This window comes from Danio rerio, chromosome 19, assembly GCF_052040795.2.
Source record: "Danio rerio strain M-AB ecotype USA chromosome 19, GRCz13ab, whole genome shotgun sequence".
NCBI lineage: Eukaryota > Metazoa > Chordata > Actinopteri > Cypriniformes > Danionidae > Danio > Danio rerio.
In genome coordinates this window covers 13,065,238-13,090,748 of record NC_141039.2, presented here as the reverse complement: position 1 = coordinate 13,090,748, position 25,511 = coordinate 13,065,238, and the positions used below count along the sequence as shown (strand labels likewise).

The 25,511-nt window shown below is 35.1% G+C and overlaps 3 protein-coding genes across 12 annotated transcripts in view; 1 reads left to right on the top strand and 2 right to left on the bottom strand.

The window, feature by feature from the left end:
- spag1a (sperm associated antigen 1a) overlaps nucleotides 1-6,722 on the bottom strand; it is a 32,651-nt gene extending 25,929 nt beyond the window's left edge. The window contains 2 exon segments of one of the 2 annotated variants that reach the window (NM_001089406.2): nucleotides 4,274-4,373; nucleotides 6,285-6,722. In NM_001089406.2, the coding sequence (NP_001082875.2) occupies nucleotides 4,274-4,373; nucleotides 6,285-6,636 (452 nt within the window). In that variant the 5' untranslated portion in view covers nucleotides 6,637-6,722. 2 annotated transcript variants of the gene reach the window in all.
- Nucleotides 1-25,511, top strand: part of parp10 (poly(ADP-ribose) polymerase family member 10) — a 67,992-nt gene that overhangs the window by 30,473 nt on the left and 12,008 nt on the right. For 7 of the 9 annotated variants that reach the window (XM_087295491.2, XM_087295490.2, XM_087295488.2 and 4 more), the window contains 4 exons: nucleotides 16,302-16,474; nucleotides 19,263-19,505; nucleotides 21,893-22,120; nucleotides 22,204-23,204. In XM_087295491.2, the coding sequence (XP_087151617.2) occupies nucleotides 16,303-16,474; nucleotides 19,263-19,505; nucleotides 21,893-22,120; nucleotides 22,204-23,204 (1,644 nt within the window). In that variant the 5' untranslated portion in view covers nucleotide 16,302. Of the gene's footprint in view, nucleotides 1-14,262; nucleotides 14,351-14,589; nucleotides 14,652-16,301; nucleotides 16,475-19,262; nucleotides 19,506-21,892; nucleotides 22,121-22,203; nucleotides 23,205-25,511 lie in introns of those variants that run through there. The other 2 variants (XM_087295485.2, XM_087295484.2) reach the window with 2 other exon arrangements.
- polr2k (RNA polymerase II, I and III subunit K) lies at nucleotides 10,682-14,164 on the bottom strand. Its single transcript, NM_001199106.1, has 4 exons — nucleotides 14,085-14,164; nucleotides 13,758-13,820; nucleotides 13,436-13,528; nucleotides 10,682-10,829 (listed from the first exon to the last, which is right to left on the bottom strand). The coding sequence occupies exons 2-4, from the start codon at nucleotides 13,816-13,818 to the stop codon at nucleotides 10,807-10,809; spliced, it is 177 nt and encodes a 58-aa protein (NP_001186035.1). The 5' UTR covers nucleotides 13,819-13,820; nucleotides 14,085-14,164; the 3' UTR covers nucleotides 10,682-10,806.

The following is a 25,511-nucleotide window of genomic DNA, read 5'->3' as shown; positions in this document are numbered from 1 at the left end:
CTGACCAGAGTTTCTACAGATTTTGTGTGATTCAAACATTTAGAAATGAAACTAAAGAGACAGTTGTTTTTTCATTTTATTGCTGATACCTAACATGACATTTTTTAAAGATTTATTTTTGGCCTTTTTGCCTTTATTAGACCGGACCATAATGAGACAGGAAGTGAACTTGGAGAGAGAGCTGCTTCATTTTACCACGGCAACAAACAGTGATTAAAGTCAAAAGCTCTTTAAGGCAAGTCATTTCACTTGGAGACCGTCTTTGAAATGCTTCTCGGCCAGTATGCTTAGGCTTTTTGTCAGAATGTGGAAACATCAAATTCTCTAAAATTGCTTGCAGGGAGGTAGGGTTAAGAAATGTCCTCGAGCCGGGATTCAAACTGACACCCCGGGACACCCTGATGGGCTACTGCACCATATGTCGACATGCTAACCACTAAGCTATTGTGCCACACCTAACATGACATTTTATCGTAAGCTTGGCAAGCCATTTTGGAGAATTTGATGTTTTCACATTCTGACAAAAAGCCTAAGCATACTGGCCGAGAAGCATTTGAAAAACGGCTGCCGAGTGAAATGACTTATCTTAAAGAGCCTTTGACTTTAATCACTGTTTGTTGCTGTGGTATAATGAAGTAGCTGAGCTGAGCTACCTATGTGGTATCAAAAATCCAGAATTTTTGCAAACTACACTGAAACTTAACTGGCTAGACAAATAATCTGACTTTATGATACAGGTCCCAGTTCTCACAACACATGCATGAAAAATAACAGACCACAACAGAAATGTGTTGGGGAAGCCCAAATAGTGACAAACTTTCTGCTTCCTGTTTAAAGTCAGCAGTGTTGTTGGAGATCTGAGTGGTGGGGTTTTTTTCACACCCTGGTCTTATGGTTCCTTGTTGTTTGTATATTTTAGCCCTAATAATCTGACAAATTGCACAATTAAAGTTAATGAATTTTAAACAGGAACTAGCCGAGTTTGTCATTTCCGCGAATCCCCATTTCTGTTGTAATCTGCACTTTTAGCAGCGAATTTCTGTATTTGCGTGTGTTGTGAAAATTAGTTCTCTTAACTTGCAGCACATTTGAGCTCTTTTGGCCACTGTAGTTTTGTAATTTAAGGATACAATTTGTATCAGTATAGTACCTAAAACTATGAAAGTGTTCTTTTGAAAAGGTGACCTTTATTTCTGAAAGTATAACATATCTAGTTTACATAAGCAATTAAGTCAATATTTAATTAAATATGCACTAATTTGAGGTCAGGGTATACAATTGTTTAATTATTGTCAGCATTTTTATTTTTACAAACAAGATTGTAATGTTTTACAGGGAAAAATTTGGGAATCACAATATTTTATTAATTATTCAGTGATGAAAAAAAAGAGTCAGCCAGAAAAAAAAACTATTCATAATTTTTTTGAAGAATAAGTTGCTCCATATAATCAGACATATTACATATAAAGTTGTCCTTCTGTAACCTTCAGTAGGTCAGACTTATTTGACTTCTCTTAATTATTTTATATTTTCTATTTTTAAACATTTTAAACAATAACTCATTTCTAATAACTGATTTCTTTTATCTTTTCCATGATAACAATTAGTAATATTTTACTACATACTTTGCAAAATACTAGTATTCAGACTAAAGTGATATTTATAGGCTTAACTAGGGTAACTAGGGTATTTAGGCAAATCGTTGTATAATGATGGCTTTTTCTGTAGAAAGTAAAAAAAAAAAACATAAGGGGGCTAATATTATTGACAATAAAACACCTGAAAAAAAAGTATATAAAACCAAAAAGGTCAAAATCATAAAACTGACCAGTGCATTAAAAAACTGTTTGTGCCTGCAGTGTCTTGCCGTAAAAAATGGATGCATCCAAATAGGAGAGTGGAAAGTATAATTGCAAGACTCATTGATGGTGAAAATGATCGTTTCCCTCCAGTGGAGCAGAACATGGTAACAGACGCTCTGGGTTTAGTGCCGGTTAACCAGTCTGTTGGTAAAGCTCCTTACTGTACAACTGACCGCTTTGAGTGTTAATCTTTCTGAGACAATCACACGCACTTGCTATTACCTCACACGTAAATCCAAGCTAAACACAGCACTGTGACTCTCATTATTGTGTCAAACTCTTCAAAATAAAGGTTTAACACTGCCATCGATACCAGTGTTGGGTGGATTTAATTTAAGTTAATTAAATTAAATTTCTACTAAAAAAGTAAAGGGATTACATTTCATTTTAGATCATTAAATAAAAATGAATAAAACATACATAGATTCAACAGTACAGTATAAATTAATTTGGGGATGCAAATTTCTTGTCGTTTTCTTAAACAAATAAAATTTGTAGATTTAATAAAAATTTTCAATTAAAAAAAAGATTACATTTATCAAGACAACTGACAATGCTTAAGAAAAGAAATTAGTTTATAATGTAAATGTGTGTACATACAGTAGAAGTCAGAATTATTAGCCCTCCTGAATTTTTAGCCCCCCTGTAAATTTTCCCCAATTTCTGTTTTACAGGAAACAAGATTTTAACACACTTCTAAACATAATAGTTTTATTAATAATTTTTAATACTGATTTATTTTATCTTTGCCATTTTGACAGTACAAAATATTTGACTAGATATTTTTCAAGATACTAGTATTTAGCTTAAAGTGACATTTAAAGGGTTAACTAGGTTAGGTTAACTAGGCAGGTTGTCTAGGTAATGATAGTTTGTTCTGCAGACAGTCGAAAAACAATATTGCTTAAAGTGGCTAATAATATTGACCTTAAAATGCTTTTTTTCCTAGCCGAAATAAAACAATTAAGACCTTCTCTAGAATAAAAAATACTGTAGGAAATACTGTGAAAAAAATCCTTGCTCTTTTAAACCACGGTCACACTGCACTTTTTGCCCCATAGACTTCCATTCATATGCATGCCAATTTGGTAGACAGGAAACGCAAGGTCGTGCAACAAGTTTCGATTGTCGCTGCATATGAATGCTCAGGCTTGGTGAACTCGGTATTGACCTGCAAATTTAAATCATGTGATTGCGTTAGACCACCAGTAGATCAAAACATGACCTATCTGTACAGAAATTTAAAATATTTAGCAATCGCTCACTTTTTTAATGTCTAGTCATCTTGTTTAATCCCACCCCTTTTTGCAGCGCAGCACGGCAGAATTTCACATGCTTAAACTCTCAGCGCAGCTTTATGCATCATTTGGAAAATATTTAAGAAAGAAAATATAAGACTTCATCTGTATATTAAAAAAAGTATTGGTCACACTTTACAATAAGGTTCATTAGTTAATGTTAATTAATGTATTTACTAACATGAACAAACAATGAACAATACATCTACTACTGTATTTGTTCATGTTAGTTAACGTTAGTTAATGAAAATACAGTAGTTCGTTGTTAGTTCATGTTAACTCATGGTGCATTAACTAATGTCAACAAGCATGGACTTGGATGTTAATAATGCATTAGTAAATGTTCATATATGATTAATAAATGCTGTAGATGTGTTGTTCATGTTAGTAAATGCATTAATTAATAAACCTTATTGTAAAGTGTTACCAAAGTATTTCAGTATTTTGATAATAACCAGATACTACACAATTAAAGTACACAATAAATTGTCCAACGGTTGCACTTGCATTAAGAATGAAATGAAATAAGAAATTTGGTCTTTTAAACGTTTTGGTTTGGTTCATATGATGCTTTTTCAAAATTGAAGCATTACATAAAAATATTTAAACATACAATTTGACTCAAATTTATAGAATTGAACTATATTTTAATTAATAGTTTGTCTACTGTCTGAGATTTATAGGTATTTTTAATATTGAGGCAAATTATTAAATTACTTAGAGTATTCAGGTCTTTCAGACAAAGTAATTAAAAAATAATTTAAACATTTAAAAAAAATTATTATGTAATTAGTAAATATATATATATATATATATATATATATATATATATATATATATATATATATATATTTAGAAATAACTGACCCAACACTGATTGATTGTTCAATGAAGAACCTTTAACATCCCTGAAAACTTTTCATTTCACAAAATATTTATTAAAATGTTCTTCACACTAAGAAAAGCATTATTAAATGATTAAATCATTATTAAATTATCACTAAAAGGCTCTTTAGGAAACCAAAAATAGGCATCATTCAGTGAAACCCCCCTTTTTTTTGGTTCTTCTTGCCACTTTAATTTCACTGAGTGTGTGTGTAGATGTGAATGAACCTGGTGCAGTCCTGAATGCAGTCTGCGCTGTTTCCATCTTTGAGGAAGCACGCAGCTCTGTTGGAGTACAGAACACAGAGATCCTCTGGGCTGTCGATACCTGCGAATACAAACGCAGCACTGAAAATAGCCTGAGAAAGCAGCTTTAGTTCTGCATGGAGACACGTGGGAGGAAGAGTTCATAGTGCAGGTGGCCACTCATTGTGGAAAACCTGCCGTTTGGTCACCTGATATGATGTTACAAACACAACTAGTCATAGAATAAACACAGCTCGGTTTAGAGAGACACATCACGGCTGTTCGTTACGTAAGTCTACCGGGCACACCTACAATGTGATGTGTCAGAAACGAGTGAGGGCTCTCGTGAAACACTTTCACTACTAATTAAACCAAAAATGCAGCTGCTGGCTTTCAAAATGTCATGGGTTGATACATGCTTGGTTTCAATAGGAACTCTAGACGGTCAAGCCTGAGTTTTTGAATGAACCTCTGGATTACTCAACGCTGCTGAATAGGATCCATGCAATGTTTTGCGCAATACTACCAGATGATTCATTTACACGTGATGTAAACTTGCTAATGGGGAACTTGTAGGTTGGTATGCTGTTACTGTATGCTAGCTGTTAAATCTAATATTTCAAGATTAATACTTATATCTCATCAAAGTCATTAAGATATTTTGGTGTTAGTCAGAATATTATAAATTGTCACCTTGCAGAAGTGTAATTTCAAAAATTATGAGATTTTTAGGACACAAACATACATACACAGTTTCGAATAGACAAAATAGTTGTATCCAGTAGAGTAAATGAAAACCCAAAACCTTTAAGTCAGGATTTTAAAAAAATTATCAATGGCAAAGGTTGCCTTACCAAAACATCTATGTGGTAACACCAAAAGTATTTAACCAAAAAATGTCAAACACCAAAATATATAAAAAATTTATAATAATAATAAATAAATATACCTAAAAATTATAATACTTATATATCCACCATGAAGCAGGATGTTTAAAATGTTTTTTTTCTTTTAAGTCACTACACTGTGCACTATATAATAAAATACAATAAATATGTAATAAATGTTAAATATAATTAAGCGTTACCAAAATAGTGTTACATAGATATGATTTTTAAGCCAGTTTCAGCTTGTAAAAATGTCATTAAGATGACAACAAAAACTGTAATACACAATTTTAACATATATTATGTATTATTCCAAGATACATGCATCTACTCAATCTGATTCTTTAAAATTTTTGAAATTAGTAGGTTACATGAGTACTTTTAAATCCATAAATTATAATAAAATATTGCTATATTATAGAAATGTTAAATATATTGTTTTACACACATGTCATGTCCTTCACACAAAACACTTCCTTCGATTAAGTCCAGCACTTTTAACTCAATATATTAAGAATAAAAAACAACCACCTTAAAGTATACATAATCACAGCCACTCCAGAATAACTCATTTAAATAACTTTAACAAAAAACGAACTGTATTTATACCACCTTAAAATGATTTACAACCACAGATACTCAAGTATATCTCATTTAAATAACATTTAACAAGCTATATTAATACTCTAACTGCTTCTAGACATCCTTCAACACCCTTAAAGCACTTCAATACATCCTTCTATACAGCTAAAAATGATATATAATCACAGCCACTCCAATATATCTCATTTAAATAACATTCAACAACAAACAAACATACTATATTTATACTCTACCAGCTTCTATACATTCTTCTACACCCTTAAAACACTTCATTACATCATTCTATACATCTTAAAATGATATATAATCACAGATACTCAAGTGTATCTCGTTTAAATAACATTAAACAAACTATATTCATACTCTACCAGCTTCTAGACATCCTTCAACACCCTTAAAGCACTTCAACACATCCTTCTATACAGCTAAAGATGATATATAATCACAGCTACTCAAGGATATCTCATTTAAATAACATTAAAAAGCAGTATTTGGTACTCTACCAGCTTCTATACATCCGTCAATGGCCTGTGTGTATTTCTCCAGCGCGTCCCCAAACTGTCCATTCTTGAACAACATATTGCCCTGGTTTTTGAGCCGGGCTAGTGGAGGAGGAAGGGCTCCACACGGGGCGTCCAGATTACAGCTTTCCCCGGCAGATCCGAGTCCCTGAGGCTCATCCTGGCTCTTGCCGGCTGGAAGGCTGCCATTCGCTGCCGGGCTGCTGCCTGGGACTTCCTTCGAGTTGGCTGCGTTATTTAGTCCATGGCTTCTCCTGCGTCCCGGTGTCCCGGGTTGAGAGTTTGGGCCCCCTCCTTCTCTGTAACCGGGGCCCTTCTTCTGTGCATTGCCCATGGCTGCCCGATACAGTACAGCGAGCTCTCGTCCTCTCTCACACACACACACTCTCATGCACACTCTTCCTGTTCCCTGCGCAGATTGAAACAGATTCAGAGGACACACCTCCTGCTGTGACATCACTGGGAGGAGGGGTCTCCGCTGCTGCAGAAGAGTGGGGGTGGTTTTACTCTGAAGCAGCAGTTCTGAAAGGTTTCCCTCGTGCGGAAAATACACTGCAGAGACCTTCAGATGACACCGTTTAGGTTCAGTGGGCTCTCCAGGGTTTTTTATTTTATTTATGATGACATCTTTGTGATTGATATTGGACTTCAGAGTTAAAGCAAGGCTGCTTGTTCTTTAGTCAAGAAATAAAGTATTGATTTTGTGCTTAAAAGGCTGCTTAATGTGATCAGCCGGTTGAACATTTTGCAGACTCCTCAGAAAAAAATGACTCGACTGGAAAATTTGTCACGAAATTGAACATTAAATTCTAAAGTACAAATATTCTAATTGTTAGAAATAAATTATTAGAAACAATGTTTATTAACATTTATTATTTTTATTTACAACTCAAAAAATGATACTTGAAATTCTGAAGGTAGGCATGGTGGCTCAGTGTACACCTCACAGCAAGAAGGTCGCTGGTCCGATTCCCGGCTGCTTCAGTTTCTGTGTGGAGTTTGTATGTTCTCCCTGTGTTGGCATGGGTTTCCTCCGGGTGCTTCGGTTTCCCCCACAGTCCAAAGACATGCGCTATAGGTGAATTGAATAAACTAAATTGGCCATTGTGAATGAGTGTGAATGGATGTTTCCCTGTACTGGGTTGTAGCCGGAAGGGCATCCGCTGTGTAAAACATATGCTGGATAAGTTGGTTGTTTATTCTGCTGTGGCGACCTCTGATTATTAAAGGGACTAAGCCAAATGAAATGTAATTCTGAAGTAAAAATATTGTAATTGTTATAAATATTATTAGAAATACTTTAAAATAAATTATTAGAAATAATATTTATTAACATTTATAATCTTTACTGACAAATTTGAAATTCTGAAGCAAAAATATAATTTTTAGAAATAATATTACTAAAAATGTTTTTAAAACCATTATTAGACAAAACATTTTTATATTAATAATCTTCATTTACAGCTTTAAAAATTTAATTTGATGTTTATTGATTTTCTTTTAGCTAAGTCCCTTTATTTATCAGGGGTCGCCACAGTGGAATGAACCGCCAACTTATCCAGCATATGTTTCACACAGCGAATGCACTTCCAGCCACAATCCAACACTGGGAAACACCCATACATATTGGAAACTGGAGCACCCGGAGGAAACCCACGCCAACACAGGAAGAACATGCAAACTCCACACAGAAATACCAACTGACCCAGCCAAGGCTCAAATCAGCGACCTTCTTGCTGTGAGGCAGTCGTGCTACTCACTGCGCCACCGTTATGTCTTTTTAATTATATTATCAGAAATAATATTAAAAGTAAATTATTGGAAATAATATTTATATTTAAAATCTTTATTTACAAATGTACAATTTAAACATTAAATTGAGGTAGAAATATAGTGAAAAATATAGTTAGAAACTTAAAAAAAATTCATTATTAGAAATAATATTTATAATCTTTATATACAAGTTTGAAAATTAAACTTAAAAATTGTGTAATTATTACAATTAATTTTATAAAAATGTATAACAATTATTAGAAATAATAGTTTTTGATATTTATAATCATTATTTAATTCTTAAATTTTTTGCAACTTTGAAATGTTTATCAGAACACAAAGAATATCAGTATTTAAAAGCATTTTGGATTTGGTAAAATGTTTAGGTCGGGTTCTCAAACTTTACAGCCTCTGAGGTGGTTATAAGCATACAAATATTGCACACAATAATGCACATACACTAATAGGAATCATATAAACAAGCTTATTGACTACACAAAAAATGTAACAGTCTATTTTTTATAATCATTATTCATTTGTTTAATTTAATATTAATCTCACTTAATGAGAATAGTGAGCACAATGTTTATAGCACAAGACTATTCTTGGTTTAATTTTGGAGACTTGGAGCCACTTGGAAATCGTCCTCCTTGTTCAGTCGGGGCCTTTTTGTAATGTATGCGAGTGCCATAAAGGTGTCAAAAGTTTAACATTGTACTGTAAAATCAACCTGCTGCAACTAATGCTACTGCTGTGATGTTAATCTAGCATAATAACCCCAGGGAACGCAATCCAATGGATGACTTTTTATTTGCATGTTTTTTTAATGTAACTATTAAATATAAGGTATATATTAATTATATTTTAAGTTAAAAATCATTGGCCCTAGTTTTTTATATTCTGCAGGTTATGGATAAAATAGTTCTAATAGTTTAATAAAATATATGAGATTTTTGGAAATCGCCAAGTGACCCCCCCCCCTTCCCAACCCCCACTTTGAGAACCACCGGCCTCGGTCACTGTACAAACATAGACCAGAAACCGTTTTGTAATGTAAACGTACAGTTGATTTTTTGTGAATGTGCCGTTATTAAAAAAACAAAATGAAATGTTGCTCAGTGTTGCTTTAGGAACACAAATTTCTTGACATTTTTATTTAAAAATATAAAACTGAATTTTCTTGTAAAGCACACTCCGGCCGTCTTTATTTGATCACGTTGACAGTGAACTCTTTCTCAGATACACTAAAAAGATGGAAAATATTTATTTAAAAAAAATCAAAAAAGGTGTAGGTCACTGTGTAAATGTTAGTCACTTGCTGTATGATTTATGCATAAAATACAATTTTTATTCTGAATTTATTTGTACAGACCATATTTTAGTATCATTCACAAACCATTTAAAAAGAAATTAAATTAGTTTTCTTTTTTTTCTTTCTAAAATTCGATTCATGTCATTGTATTTGTGTGGGTTTTAATTTCTATTGAATTTATTATACACAGACATTAACTGACATTGTTTAGGGTCACTAGGTTTTGGGTTGATTTAAGGGTCCCGGAGGCTTCTTTTTGATGGTGTCATTTCTGTGCCTTATTCACCTTATTCTCTGCCGACGAGCGGGCGCTGCCATTTGAATCTTTTTGTCTCGTGACTTCTGGTCACATTCACTTCCATTCATTTTCTGACGTTAAAAACTGCTGCTTAATGATGCAATTTGACATTTTCTTATTATATTATTCTACTTTGTCTGTATAGTCATGCAAACATTTGTTTGTAGAGCAAGTAGTTTGACCATTTTCTGCCGTTTATTATTACTAGTCATTTCTTCCATAGGAGACTGAATCGGAAGTTCTAAGACAATCGCAAAAACAGGTGCACTTCCGCATTTTAGAATAAGGTCAATATCCAAAGCAAAAATAAGGTTTGTGTTAAGTAAAACAATAAAATATTGATTTTGACTATACACTGAAGTGAGTTTTCACTCAGAAATCCCTAAATATATTAGCCAACATACAGAATTAAAAAAAAGTCAAGTTTGGAAAGAGGACTTTTTTTTTTTTAATGTTCTCAAATGTTGGCAAATTTGTGATCACGAAAATCCAATTTAATTTGTACAGAATATTTTTGTCTTGTAGTTCTTGTAGTGTAATTAATAGTTTGAATTAGTTGTAATTGAAAAAGGAGGGTTTTGGTAATATGATTAATAAGGGCAATACAAATAATAATATAGATCGAAAAACATACACACGTTTTTTATGAACCTTTGACATTCCATAGGTTTCTATTGTTTTTATACTGTACAATCTGTATTTTCCCCACCCTATCCCTAAAACCAACCCTTACAGGAAACTAGTTAAACTTACAAGATTTTATTCATATGCATTTTTTATGTATTCAAATATTACTTTCTATATTATAAGTTTTTGGAAAAATGGGAACATCAGTCCTCATAATTCACTCCGCTCATAATTCACCATATTCGTGTAGTATAATTTGTGTCTTAATACAATACAAAACACAGACACAAACTGAACACGATTCAACCCAAAACCTTGTGACTTAAATTTGTACAAACACTGGAAAAAAAGGAAATAAAGCACATTCACTCACAAACTTTGAAAACTGCATTTTACTCAGTTTTGACCCTTTACTGCCTAATCAAATTGTACACATGTATTTACATATTCAAAGACATAAAAAAGATAACTATAACAGAAAAAACAGCAGGATCTCATCTGGCATCAAACACGACCACTGGAAACAGAAGTTAAGGGAAAAACTTAAAGAACACAAGACAAAGATCACAAAAATCGAGATACTAACCTAATAGCGTGAAACCAAGTTCAACTTAACATTATTAAAAAAAAAATTAAAGTAACAGCTAATCCCCCCAAAATAATAATTTCCTGATACGTTTTAAATCATTTAAACAGAAAAAACTAGGAAAATGAAATTGCATTAATAACGTTAATGGCCTATTGAACAGCTCATAACTACAACATTTAAAATCTTTTATATTTTTTATGGTTATTGTTTGGAAGAGCCCTATGAAATTAAGTAAATAACAGAATAAAATTACTTTTGTTTGAATAAACTGTTATTTCAACCACCAAGTAGGGCTGTGCAATAAACAAAGTCTGTTGTTTTATATTATACTCTATCATTTACTTTGTTTACGGATGCAGACAGAAACATGAACAACGGCATCATATGGGAAATTTGCAATCTAGAAAGAACAATGTTTACATTTGGCATTTTATTTAGCAATATTTTTTACATTATGTTGGATTAATCGTTGTAATCATTTGGTATTTAAAGTGTGTTTTTATTTTATTAAGAATTTATTCATATTTCTACATCTTTACTAAAAACATTTGCTTTGAAGTTCTAAATGAAGTAAGAAATATGTTCACACATGAATGAGCGCATTTCTGAGTATATACTTTAAAATGTAAAGAACAAAAACAAATAGTGCTTGAGATGTGGTCAATATACTGAGGTTGGCGCCCTTCAATTTTCTCTAGGCCAGTTTCATTAGTTTGCCTTTTTTTAAAGGTCCTGTGAAACTCAAACTAAACTTTTTTTTAGATGTTAGTTTTAAGGATATCTATTAGCTAGTAGGGTTGGGTCGATGGACGAAGCCATCGTCGATAGACATATCGATGCTGAGCTGGCATCGCTAACCTCCACCCCACCGCAGCAGCAATCCGTTTGTGAAAAATACACACTTAGGCCCCGTTTACACTAAAGCCTGATTCATACTTCTGCGTCAGGTGACCGGCGTAACCCACGGCGCAGGCAACGCGCGTGGCTGTGCATTTATACTTCTGCGCGCTGTCTCTGTCGGTCTGCATTAACACTTCCGAAACGCTAGTTGGCAGTGAGGTGTAAATGTTCCTCTGTGTTGAGTTTCTTCGCTACTTTTTTGCATTTCCTGAACACTTCTGGGATGTACAAGTGGCTCAAACTCGCTCATTTTAAGGCAGGAACCGGCGGACGTGCAACAACTTTAACTATGAGGTAAACACAAAACAAAACTTTCCATCCGGAGCTCCTTCACGGGACTCCACACTTGTAAACAATCGCTCGCGCGGCGTCGCGCCATTCGCGCAGCTCTCGGTCCCGCCCAGACTCGTCAGCGCTACCAAGCCGACCAATCACAGAGCTTGCGCTACGCGTTGTTGCGATGTGTAGTTACATTTTTTGAGAGGTGCACGTCAGTGACGGCGATGGCCACGGCGAAGGGCTATGCGTCAGCGCCGTAGCATACGCCGGTGTTTGACCCAGAAGTATAAATCAGCCTTAATACATCTTAGTTTTAAAATGGCATTTTAGAACAAAAGCGACCTACGTCCACACAGGCGTTTCATCTAGCATTTCTGAAAAGCCTTCCTTCCACTCGATATCGATGAAAATGCACACTGTTATGCCTGCAGTATACATTCGTATCAGAGCTTCAGACATTTTGGTCTTTTGAATCTATCAGGTAATGTGTCACAGCATCAGTACACTGCTTCAGTGTTTCGCTTTCATGCTTATACTTAGTAATTTTAGTGAAAACCTCAGATACAGTTGGTTGGTTGTGCACCTTTTTTTCCCAACCAAGTTTGTCAATGTCATTGTAAAGACACAGATCACTCTATTGGCCTATTCATGCCAGAGTCCAATGGAAAAAGTGATTGAAAGGTGGTAATTTGTGTGCAACTTTATTTATTTTTGATTTGGTTATGGGTAAAACAAAGACCTTGTGGGTCAGGTAGTTGAAACATGGGCTACAAATAATTAATCCGTTATGAATTAATTATTAATTCACTGACGCCTACAATAACGATGTTATCGTCCATTACTTTGTTTCACATTATACATCATATGATGGCAAATTGGTCAACATCGCCCAATCCTATTAGCTAGTGTGCTCCAAAACAGTGACACAATATGCATTTAGAAAATGTAAAACTAATAAACATCCAGAGCTTAAAATTACATCAAATATGTTTATTTGAAATTATTTTTCACATGTATGTGTATTTTCAAAATGTAGGAATATCCGTGTTCCCCAGTTTGTACATAAGCTACCAGCAGCTGTGAGATTTCAGTTAATTTACTTTTATTATACATTAAACTACAAACTAGTGTACTTTTCTTGGCTATCAAGTAAAATAAAGAAGTATTGCAATAAGTTTTTTCTCCTTAACCTCTTACTAAGGCTAACTGTATTGTTGTATCCCTAGTTACTATATCATGACATATCTCATTATTAGCAAATGAGAGGATTATAGCGTGAAATTAATTTAATCAACTTTTTTTTGTCGTATCAACCAGGCCTACCACAAAGCATTGGTTTAGTTGATAAAGGATACATCTTTTGGTCCTCTTTTTGTACATGATCCTGTAACCACACTCTCTGCATCTGATGGGGTCTCTGGCCTTGATCTCGTTTTCTGTGTGACACTCTGAAACAAACACACACACACACACACACACACACACACACACACACACACACACACACACACACACACAAAATTTCAAGCTCAAAAACAGACTAGATTGTGAACATCTTGATTGTTTAGCATTAAGAAAGAAATGACTGATTACAAAAATATAATCAATACATAAACCTTCTAATAGATCAATATACATATAGATTATAAACATAAATACAATCAAAAGAGCAATCACCTCCACAAATGTAGATCATTGGCTGTTGTTTGGGGGGCTGAATGTCTTTCTGAGAATCCATGGCTTAAAGCAAACACACAAACATGATTATATAGTCTAAATTGAATAAATTCATTAGAATATTACACATTATTTGACCTAAACCTATCGTAAGAGCACATTTAAGAGATGCTGCACTATGCACAAACACGTTCTTCCATTATAAACCCAACAAGACACGTAATTCATCATATTAAAATTGCAATAAAACCCCGCACATATCATTCATCCTGTCATTTATCAGTGTACAAACGAGTACGAAATGTAAACATTCAAAGCATTAGCTACCTTTCACGCGTGAGCTCTCTGTTTGCTTCGAAACGTTTTTCGTTCACGCATGCGCACAAGCGACATCACATCACAGTAACGAACAATGCTATTGGTTGGCAAGAATTGAACCAATCTCGTCATACGCCGCCAGGAGGGAGGACATTACCATTTTACGCAGAGACTTACAGGTTCATCTGGGACTTTTATTTTATTACTGCCAGCAATTTCAGATGGCGGAGAAAAACTTCGCGGCGACGTTTTTAAACATTCATTTAGTGACAGACGTACGTAACCATGAAGACGTATTATTTGTGTACTTTTTTGTTTAACGCTAATGGTTTATATTAATTCATGTGTAACGCTGTTATTAAACCTGTCCTGAAATTGTGAAACATTCTAAACACATTTATTTACTAACAGAAATGTGTTATTATTAATGAATAATTATTATTTAATTTTTTGTATGAGTGAAATGTGTTTCTTACATTGTCACTTGATTTGTCGGTGTTGTTGACGGTCTCAGAGCAGGAAGTAACGTTAGTGAGTCGCAGCTGCAAAAACTGCCAGTGAACGTTCAGCTCTCGGGTGAGTTTGCAAAACTTTACTGTCAGTATTATATACTATTATATGTTTTATAGGTATAACCAGATAGTCTGTACACTGTTAGTATTTATGTTTGTAATGTTTTTTTTTTTACTGGCAGTCGTAATCCCGCCTCACCCTTTCAGTTTCTGTTTCTCGGCAATGTGTTTAATCCATGACAACATTCCCATTTATAATGTGTTTATAACGAAGGTATATGTCAGAACAAGCTGATCCAGCCAATTGTCATTTATTCATATTAATAGAGTTACTAATTATTGATAGCTGTTTATCTTTTTGATATACTGAAATGTTTTGTTACTGTTTCAATGATACTGAAATACTGCTAATTCCTTAAATATTATTATGATTTTTTAAAACTAATGTTCATTTTTAGAGCAAAAGATAGATATACTTTGCATTTGAAGGTAATTCAAATCCACAGGACACATGTTGGCCATTAATAACTAAATCAAGTATAAGCACAAGTAATTAAAACGGTTTATGAAATGTAATAACATATTTAAATTATTTAATATTCCATAGTTATCAACAGGTGTATGCATTGTAACTATTGAGGGCAGCAATATTCAGAAACTATCCCCAAAAGACATCTCAGAAAGATATTCATGTTTTGTTTTCATGTTGAATGTCTAGAATGATTGTATTGTAATTAAAATGGTTCCGTCAGAAACATTACAGTTATACAATAGATAATAAACAACAAATAAGACTTCCTATTAGCAGCACTTTTCTACATTCTCACATTTTTAGGTCTCCCAACCTATAAATATGGACGTTTTATATTGTTGTTCAAAATAAAATTAAACTAAGTTGAGTTCCCTTTGCTAATTGACTCACTTTCTTTACAAAAACACAGAATCTTTATGCATCTGCATGGCTGCAAGCACACACTTTTCAAAGTCTTGTAATCAAGAGCAGCTAATGTCAAGAGAGATTTGTTATGAAAGTGTTCATTCCCTTTATTAATTAGGGATCACCACAGCGGAATGAATCATCAACTATTCCACCATGTGTTTTACACAGCAGATGCTCTTCTAGCCGCAACCCAGTACAGGGAAACACCCATACACTTTTGCATTCTCACACACTCATACACTACGACCAATTTAGTTTATTCAAGACACCTATAGCGTATGCCTTTGGATTGTGAGGGAAACAGGTGGACCCTGAGGAAACCCACAGGAACACGGGGAGAACATGCCAGCTCCATGTCAGAAATGACAACTGGCCCAGCCAGGACTCAAACCAGCGACCTTTTTGCTGTTAGGCGACAGTGCTACCCACTGCACCATCGTGTCGCCCTATTATAAAATGATTTTAATAATAAAAAAATGAAATCACTACTAAATAATATCTCGTGATTGTAGATTGATCCTGCAACAGCACACAGATATGTCCTGAATCGGCTGTCTATGATGCAAAGCTTTGTGAATCTCATGAAAAAATATGCCTATGTCACTTTTAAAAACCAACAAACAACAAAACTCCAAAGCCAATATTTCACCAAGTGATTTGTTTTTGATATTGTAAAAACTTTCACATGAGCTTTTGATGGTAACTGTGGCAGGAATGTCAGGTGTTCTGAACCTGCTTAACTTCATGCTTCACGAGTGTTTCATGTTTCATCAGGATGGCGGACAGCCTGGAGGAGCGGAGTTTGGAGGTTCTAGATATTCCCGATGACTTGGATGATGATTTTCTCATTCTCTACTTTGAGAACAAGCGGCGCTCTGGAGGAGGGAGGGTGGTCTCTTTGGAGAGACGTGGAAACCAAGCATTGGTGGTTTTTGAAGATGCAGAGAGTAAGACAACATGATCATGCTGTTTTAGAAATTGACTTTTAATTACAATACTGCAGGCTGCATGATGGGCCTGAACAATATTTAAATTGCGCATTGATATCGCAACATGTGTATCCGCAATAGTCGCATCGCAGGATTAGATTATTTACAAAATACAATAATGATCAATTTATTTTACGTTTGATTGCTCAATTTTTATATTTAAATACTGTTAGGCCAGATAACCATAGCGCACTGTTTGTTTAACCTTTATTTGTCCTGTCATATTTATATATGCTTAATTTATTGCTTTTTATGCAGATGTAAGGCATAGAAAAAGCCTTGATCACCCTAGTCGATCTAAAATAGAGCTATTCAAGTCATCTAGTGAAATTATTTTCATATAGCAATATATATCGCAGCAAAACAAAATATTGCAATGGCAAATTTTTCCGATATCATTCAGCCCTACTGCATTATAATAAAAAAAAACTGATATTTTTTCTTTCATAGAAACTGAGATGTATGTAGTTCAGGGGTGCCCAAACGTTTTTGTTTAAAGGGCCAAAAAGCATATATTATTATGAGCCGTGGGTCAAAGGTAAATCTACCAAACTATAGACCTTTTTCATGGAACGCAAAATTACCCATTATGCTTTGCGTGTATGCGCAAGGAGAATGCGAAGAACTTCCGGTCGGCAGCTGATGCGTGTAAACAGTCACATTTGGACAGCTTTGAAACGATAGTTTTAATCTATTTTACCTGCTTTTATCCTCTTTGAACTAATACTGTTGTCCATCAGCACCATCTCCTGGACTGATCATTTAAAGAAATGCGATCTAATAAAATGGAAAACAGCTGCTGTGAGGCATTTTTCCCTCGTTGTCAGACGGCATCTTCTGCAGTTTAAATGAAGCCTTGTCATCGCTAAAGTCAACATTTTCTCTTTATTTCAAATATATAGCCAGCCCAAACAAATGTAATTCACCAAAATGTTTGACACACACACGTAGCCTGTACTGTCCCACTGACACACTAGCCCCTTTCACACATACAGACCTTTCCGGAAAATTACCGGCAATTTTCCGGAAAGGTTGTATGTGTGAACAGGTCCTTTTTGAAAATACCGGTAAATTCGTTCTGGCTATTTTCCGGAAAGAGAAGTTGTAAGATTACCGGCAATTTGCCGGAATGCTGCGCTGTGTGAATGCAGAAGGAAGATTCCCGTAATAAGCCCGTGCACGTCTAGAACGTGCTGACGTAAGACTTCTGCTTTAGCCAATCACAACAGTCAGACGCATTTACGTCCGCACGGTTTGTGAGAATAAAAGCCTTTGAATATTTTTCCAGACACATTTAGCTGCTAGAAGTTAGTCAGATCACGTTTATATGTTCTTCTTAATGCCAACTGTGCAAATAATCATCGATAAGATGCTTATGATAAGCCGTTGTTTGTTTACCTTCAAGCTTTGCGTGTGCCCATGAAACAGCCTGTGAGCGTCTGCACAAGCACATATTATGAACATCTCGACATGCGAAAGTGATCCAGTGAAAGTTGTTTACAATATTGATCATCAAAAGAGTTTGTAATTTAGTCAAATGTTTACAAATACAAGCGCAGCCGTTTAAAGCTCATTTGTGGTGAATGATGTCAGAATTTACCGGTATTTTGGAATGGATGTGTGAATGCTCTTTTCCAGAAAATGTCCGTAACATCCTCGCCTGTGTGAACAGCCCTTTTTTGTATATACCGGTAAAGTCGTTCCGTAAATTTTCCGGATATTTACCGGTATCACTGTGTGAAAGGGGCTAATGATTTAATAACTGTAACAAAGTGAAAATATAGGCTAGTGTCATTTCGAAATGACAGAAAAACACAAAACGTGGTAAAAACAACACATGAAATAAAATACAAAAGGCTTGCGATTAGAATAAACAGCAAATCAGCCAGCAGAGGATCAATAACAGACTTTTATTGGTCATTTTTGTAAATTGCACGACTTTCATACCTGTTAAGTTTCATGTCAGTACTCTGGTTTGCTCTCTCTCTCTCTCTCTCTCTCTCTCTCTCTCTCTGTGTGTGTGTGTGTGTGTGTGTGTGTGTGTGTGTGTGTGTGTGTGTGTGTTAAAGAGCCGCTGAGCTAACACTGTATTTCTGACGGCAGACACGTGAACTAGGAGAACGTTTTTCTCGTATTTCTGACTCGCTTGAACCACATGTGACAGATTATAATGGCTTTAACAGACACATTTCTAAGTTGTGTTTCACAAAAATACTCTGTTATCTATTAAAAAGTCATTGAAACCCATTTTCGGAGCGCAAATTACCAGTTGTACATGCTGTAAACGGAAGTTTTTAGCATTCTACCAGAAGACGCTGGTCGCTATGGCGCCCTCCATGCAGCAGCCATGAAAAAGGTCTATATGATCACATTAAAGTTGCCATGGGTAATTTCCTAATTTATACTCATTATATTTAAAAATAAATAAAAGCATTGCTAATCAAATTAAATAATCCAGTCCACTTTATAAAATGATACATAAAATTAAAACATAACAGTGGAGTTCAATGCTGAAAACACAGTAGTCAAGCAGAATCTGCCTTTGCTTTGATTTGCTAACCAAAGTCTCTGCATTGTCATCTATCCATTAGGTATGTACATTTAAACTAAATCTGATTAACTTACAGTATTTAATTAAAAAAATTAATTTCAATTAGCTTTCAACAATAAAACCAACGAAAGATTACATTAGATTCGAAAAAACAATCGCAAAACCTGATCAAAACACTTGTTTCTCTTACACCAGCTGCTGTGAGTGTTAGCTCCAAGAGCCACAGTCTCCACAATACCACGTTGACACTGCGGAGGAAACCACCTAAGGACCCTGGAAAACTGTTGCTAAGAGGCCTCAATCCAGACACTCCCATGGACTATGTAGAACTCTTTGTGGAAAACATTACTAGACTAGATTTAGAAACAGAATTCACCTTGTACCCATCGCCGAACAAAGACCTGGTTCTGATACACCTAAAAAAACGTCCATCTAAAGGTTAGTAGCTGATTGGTGCATCAGCAATGCACACATTTACACAAAGACAATTCTTTTTTTGTGAAGTTCATGTGTTTTGTTTATATGAAATCAATTTTAAACTTGAGCAAGAAGAAATTAAAATTTAACAGATAGCGTAATAAATATACTGATGCTGTACTAATCATTTAATTCATCGATCCTCAGCTAGGGATTCTGTAGGAACTTTGTATAAATTACTTCATATGCTCTCTAAAAATGACTTAGAAAAATTATTTAGGTTGTTTTCAGTAACGTTCTGGTCACACGCAAAATTCAGATGGAGGGCAGGAGACAGAGGAAACTTCAAATTTTTGTGATTTGGACCATATTTCAAAGGAGGGCAAATAGAAAATAACCATATATGTTTGGCATAATTCTTATATCATGAAGAGGGCTGAGTTTTCTACTGAATTTAAAAATATTTGCCTGTCATTGGGGCGGTACATACTGTATAATCTATTTTTTTGTTCGTTTGTATTCACCGCTGCTGTGTATATAGATGTTAATGATATGATTGTTTATTCCACCAAATCGCCTGTAAAGACATGGATTATTGCAAAACAAGACAGAGATTTCATTACAGCGGTAAAAGTACCATTACTTTCCTAAAAATGTAGTGCAAGTACAGTAAAATCTGTTGTAAATATCACTCAAAGTATGAGTAAAAAGTAACCTTTTTAAAAGTATTCAGTATTGAGTAGTGAGTATTACGCTGTGAATGGCTCATGCGCCTTGATGCAATTTGTGTGTGTGACAACGTAAGATTCTGTGGTACGTTTAATCATTTTTGAAGGCCATTTGGCAATTTCAGTCATCATACAATAAACAACCGTCATCTGCTCATCATCACATGCAATCTAAACAGTCTCTCAATCATTGCGTGTAAAGATTTTGGATATTCTTGAACATTTTCGATGCTTTCTACCTAGTGGTGTAGTGGATCACAAATTTCACGGTTAAACTCGCATAATGTTTTTTTAATCACGGACTGGACCATTTTTCAGATCAGCCAAAAGAGGAGGAGACAAATTTAATTTTCTTTCTATTTATCACAAAAACAGTAATGCACGACACTTTTGGTTTTATCAAATAGAACTTAATACCTGTCATTTTATTTAAAAAATGAAATAAAGAAATAATCATCTGAAGAAAAATAAATTGTAACATATTCAGTACTGTAAAATATTCACTGTTACAAATAGTGTTGCTGATAACGCTAAATGTAGAAAACTAACATTACAATTTGTACAACCCACATTTATTTTTCGTCTCATTTTCAACAAATTCAGTTATTCACTCATAAAACTTTCATTGCTAGATGTGTCATTTTTAAAGAATTATTCAGTGGCATATTTTTGATGGCTGGTTCTCGCCACCTATTGGTTACATAATGTAATTGCTGCCTACAACTTTCATTTTTGAGCACAGATTTTAACCTTTACCATAAACATCAGTGGTTTTATCTAAACTATGAACTGTTCTCCCAGTACTTCCGTTTTCTTTGACTGTAACTTTATAAATAACTCAAAAGAATAAAAACTCAATCTCTTTCTTGATTTTTGCGTTTTTCAAATACAGATTTTAATGCAGCGATTTGAAGTGTTTATAAACATATGCAAATCACCATCATTTATAATGCATGTTACGTGTTGAGATCTCCATCTTTTATTTATTATTCCTGTAGCTTATAATGAATGCATTAATGCAGGCTAAACAAGTAGTGACAGAAAACACCTTTAATAACCTAAGAAACCCACCACATCTCAAATAACCCACCACAACTTCATCATTATTATACAACATTATTACACTTTACAGGAAAGCCTAAATGCTTTCATACATGTGAGTTTAATGACATGAGAGGCGATCTCTCTGCAATTGTTCCAAATTCAGGATTAATCCACCAGTAAAAAAAAAAGTATTAATCCGTGGGTCACGTTTGTTCCGAACCGTGGGTTTGTGATCCGTATGAATCACGGTTTAACTTTTTTTTTTGTTTGCTGTATTTATAAAGTGCCCGTGTCTTGAGGTAGTTCAGTACGATGTGACTTACTTTCTATGTGCGATCTGATTGGACAGGAATCACAGGACTAGATTTTTACTCAGGCAATCCCCATAGACAGAAATAAATAAAGTAGCGACTGAATGTTGAAGGAAAGTAGTGGAGTAAAAGTATCGATAAAACACAAAAAATGTACTCAAGGGAAAGTAAAAGCACACATCTTTAAAACTACTTAATAAATGACAATTCCTGAGAAAAACTAATCATACAGTAACTGGAGTATGTGCAAATGCCTACTTTACACCCCTGCCTGTGATACACGAGTGTTATTATTTACTTCATCATTGTCTGTGTTGTTTCATAGATTTTCAGACTCTAAGTGACGACGTTTCCAAGAAGAGTCTACATGGAGCAAAGGTCTCTTTGGAGCAGGTTGTAGCTACAGACTCCATTTTGGTTTCCAATCTGTCTACTCAAACAGAAGATGTGCTGGAGCTCTACTTTGGCAGTATACGCTCTGGAGGGGCTGATGTTGTTGCAGTCAGCATGCTGTCTGACGGACGCGCTAAAGTTTCTTTCAAGGATGTAAAAAGTAAGCTGAAATGTAGATGTTTTTCTTCAGACACTTGAAGTTATTTCGTTTCTGAATCTCATTTGAGATCTTCTCATTCACAGCTGTGGATCGTGTTCTCCAGAAATCTCATAATTTGGAGGATAGGGATTTAGTTGTCGAGCCATATTTTGACTTCCTGCATGCTGTGGTGGGTCAGGCGTCTGCTGCATCTCAAGATGGACAGAGTACACTGATGGATGGGATGAACCTTACAGAGCCGGTTTCATCTCAAAGTCCTACTGTCTCTCACCCAATGGATAGCACTAGTTTAGGACAAGCTAATGCACAGACGAACATCATCCCAGTTATACCAAACTTAACTCCTGCAACTGCTGCTGAGCCATTAATCCAGAAAGAATGTGTCAGCTTCGTACCTGTGCCTGACGCCGCTAAACATAACTTACTCCGATTAAGTAAACTGACTGAGGATCTCACGAAGGCTCATCCTCAGTTTGATGTCAGCCTAGCAAAAGATGGTGTTCAAATCAAAGGTCCTGATCAAATTGAGGTCGAAAGACTTAAAAACAAAGTTCTAGAATTCCTGACTGGTGTTGTGCAGGATCATCAGACATATGACAAACTCAAAGCTGATTTTCTTGGAAGGGAGGATGTTAAAAAGAGACTAGATTCATCCCTGAAAGATTTTCCTTCAATCTACAGTGTGTCTGATTGTACGGTCACTGTAACGTCTTCATCCCGTGACACAGCCCGACAGACCCATGATCTGTTAAAGTTAAGGATATCAGAGTTTACCGTGCCAGTGGCCAATGAATACAAGAGCGCGATCTTCTCAGAGGAGTGGTCTGACTTTCTGACGTCTCTGGACTTTTGTAGCACTACAGTATCTGAAGATGCTGGCAGGATAAATGTAGTCACCTTAGCAGGAATGGAGAAGGATAACAAGGGGAAGATTGTTGAGTTTCTCAGCACACCACACCAGAAGGAGACTGTCTTGTCTATGCAGCCAGGAATGCTCAAATTCCTGCAACTTCATCATCAGGATCTACTAGCAGATATGGGAGAGGTCATCTTATTCCCGCTGGAGAGCGGAGATGGATTGAGTGTTAGTTACTGATTTTACTTTCATTTGCTGTTATATAATTAAGATTTTGTTTAACGGTTAGGATTGGGGTTAGTATTAGGGTAAGGCTAAATCAGGGGTGCCCAATCTTTTTCTTATAAACGGCCAAAATCCAAACTTTCTTGAGCGTGGTGGGCTGAAGGAAATATACTAAACTTTATTACCATGTATAGTAATTTGTATAAAAACTAAAAAAACTATAACTAGAAAACATTGCTTTATATTTACTAATGCAGTATATATTTTTTACATTTTATAATAAACTTATAATATTAAATACAAAAACAGTCCCATTTTTGGGCGATACGGTTGCTTAGTGGTTAGCACTGTCGTCTCACAGCAAGAAGGTTACTGATTCGGTCCCGGCTGGGTCAGTTGGCATTTCTGTGTGGAGTTTGCATGTTCTCCCAATGTTTGTGTGGGTTTCCTTCAGGTGCTCTGGTTTTTCTCCCACAAGCCTAAAGACATGCGCTATAGGTGAATTGGATAATCTAAGGGCCTACTCACACTATGATATCCAAACCGTGCCTAGGCTCGTTTCCTGGATCGTTTGAGAAGTTTGAGTGCACTAAATCGGACTCAGGCACGGTTCACTTGGCCAGCCCTGGCCTGGTTGGAAGAGGTGTGCTAGAGCGCGGTTCACTTGGGCTTTGGCACGGTACGCTTATAGTGTAAGTGCAAAACATGCCTGAGCCCGAAACTGAAGACGAGGATTGAGTTGTAGATTATTAAAGACACAAACCCTTCACTGCACAACAGCTACACCTTTAGCAAACCTCATAATTCCTGCAGCCGAGGACTTTATGATTGTTTTTGAGCGTCAAAAGTGGCTGATCTGTTTGGCAAAATATTTGACTGCGTGTCACCACATCCCAAACGACATAACTAAAGAAATCTCCACTGTGCCCAAATGTAATGTGAGTGTAGGCCGTCGGGGGAGACGGGAGGGGTACAAGCGTGTTTTTACCCGGTTCAAGGCAACTGTATATAGTGTGAATACGCCCTTAATTAGCTGTAGTGTATGTGTGCGAATAAGTGTGTATGGTTATTTTCCAGTACTGGGTTGCAGCTGGAAGTACATCCGCTGTGTAAAACATATGCTGGATAAGTTGTTGATTCATTCCGCTGTGGCAACCCCTGATGAATAAAGAGACTAAGCCGAAGGAAAATGAATAAATCCTGTTTCTAATAGAATAGAGTTCAGTGGAGCACTTGTTTTTGCCTTGATTTGCTCACCAATGTTTTCCAATTGAAATTGAAATTGAAACCAATTGAAATACATTGTCTTCTGTATTTCAATTTTTTTAAATCAGATTCATCTACAGATAGATTTCATTGAAACATTTAATTTCAGTTTGCTTATTTTTATTTTTTATAGCTGAGCATTAAAAGCAAACAAAGAAAAAAAAGGTTATGTTAAGTTAGAAATGACAATTATTTTTAAAGGCACTTAACCCTCACCATCACTCTCTTGGATGGGATGGTGGGTCAAATCAAAAGTTACTATAGGCCAACTTTGGCCCACGAGCCTTAGTTTGGGCATCTCTTGGCTAAAAGTTCAAAATTATTACTTTTCAATTAGGGCTGGCCGATATGACAATCTCATATGATGATTTAAGTCATATCATATCTTGATAATGGCATACGTCACAAGATAGCACCCTTTCTGTAAATTCAATCAATTAGTAGTTTAGATACCGTATATTGAGATGTAAAGGACTATTTCTTTTTGACATTTGAAAATATATACTCAAAAATGTATTTAATGTGTCATATTTCTCACTTCAGGGAGAACGATTGATTAAAAAATGTAGAAATATAAACAAAATATTAATGAAATATAAAACGCTTTTCTAAAACTGATTACATGTCCAACGTAAAAATAAAACATCACTAAATGAAATGCAAAATTTAAACATTGTACTTTTAAAATTGCAACTTTCTTATGATGCTGTTATTCATGTTTCTGTCAGCATCCTCGTAATTCCATGTAAAATTGTGCTCATGTGAATTATGAAAGGTTATTACCATAAAATATTTTGTGATGCCACAAAACAAATGATAAAGCTAAATTTGAAGCAATAAACTTTTAAATTTGTCTATATAAAATGCAATATATTGTCATATTGCACAGCCCTTATTGATAAAGTACAATGTCCTTTTTAATTTTAATTTTATTTTTAATACTTTTAAAAACAAATAGCTGCTCTTCTATGTTCAAGACGTGTTTACAGGATTAAAAAAAAAATTGCAATTTTGGTTACTCAATCTCACATTTGCAATACAAGT

Excerpts from the sequence above, each read along its gene's own strand:
- polr2k (NM_001199106.1), bottom strand. The coding sequence starts at position 13,818 with ATGGATTCTCAGAAAGACATTCAGCCCCCCAAACAACAGCCAATGATC. Across the intron at positions 13,529-13,757 it reads AATGATCTACATTTGTGGAG|AGTGTCACACAGAAAACGAG; the intron begins GTGATTGCTCTT and ends TGTTTGTTTCAG. Across the intron at positions 10,830-13,435 it reads CAAAAAGAGGACCAAAAGAT|TGGTCGTGTTTGATGCCAGA; the intron begins GTATCCTTTATC and ends TTCTGTTTCCAG.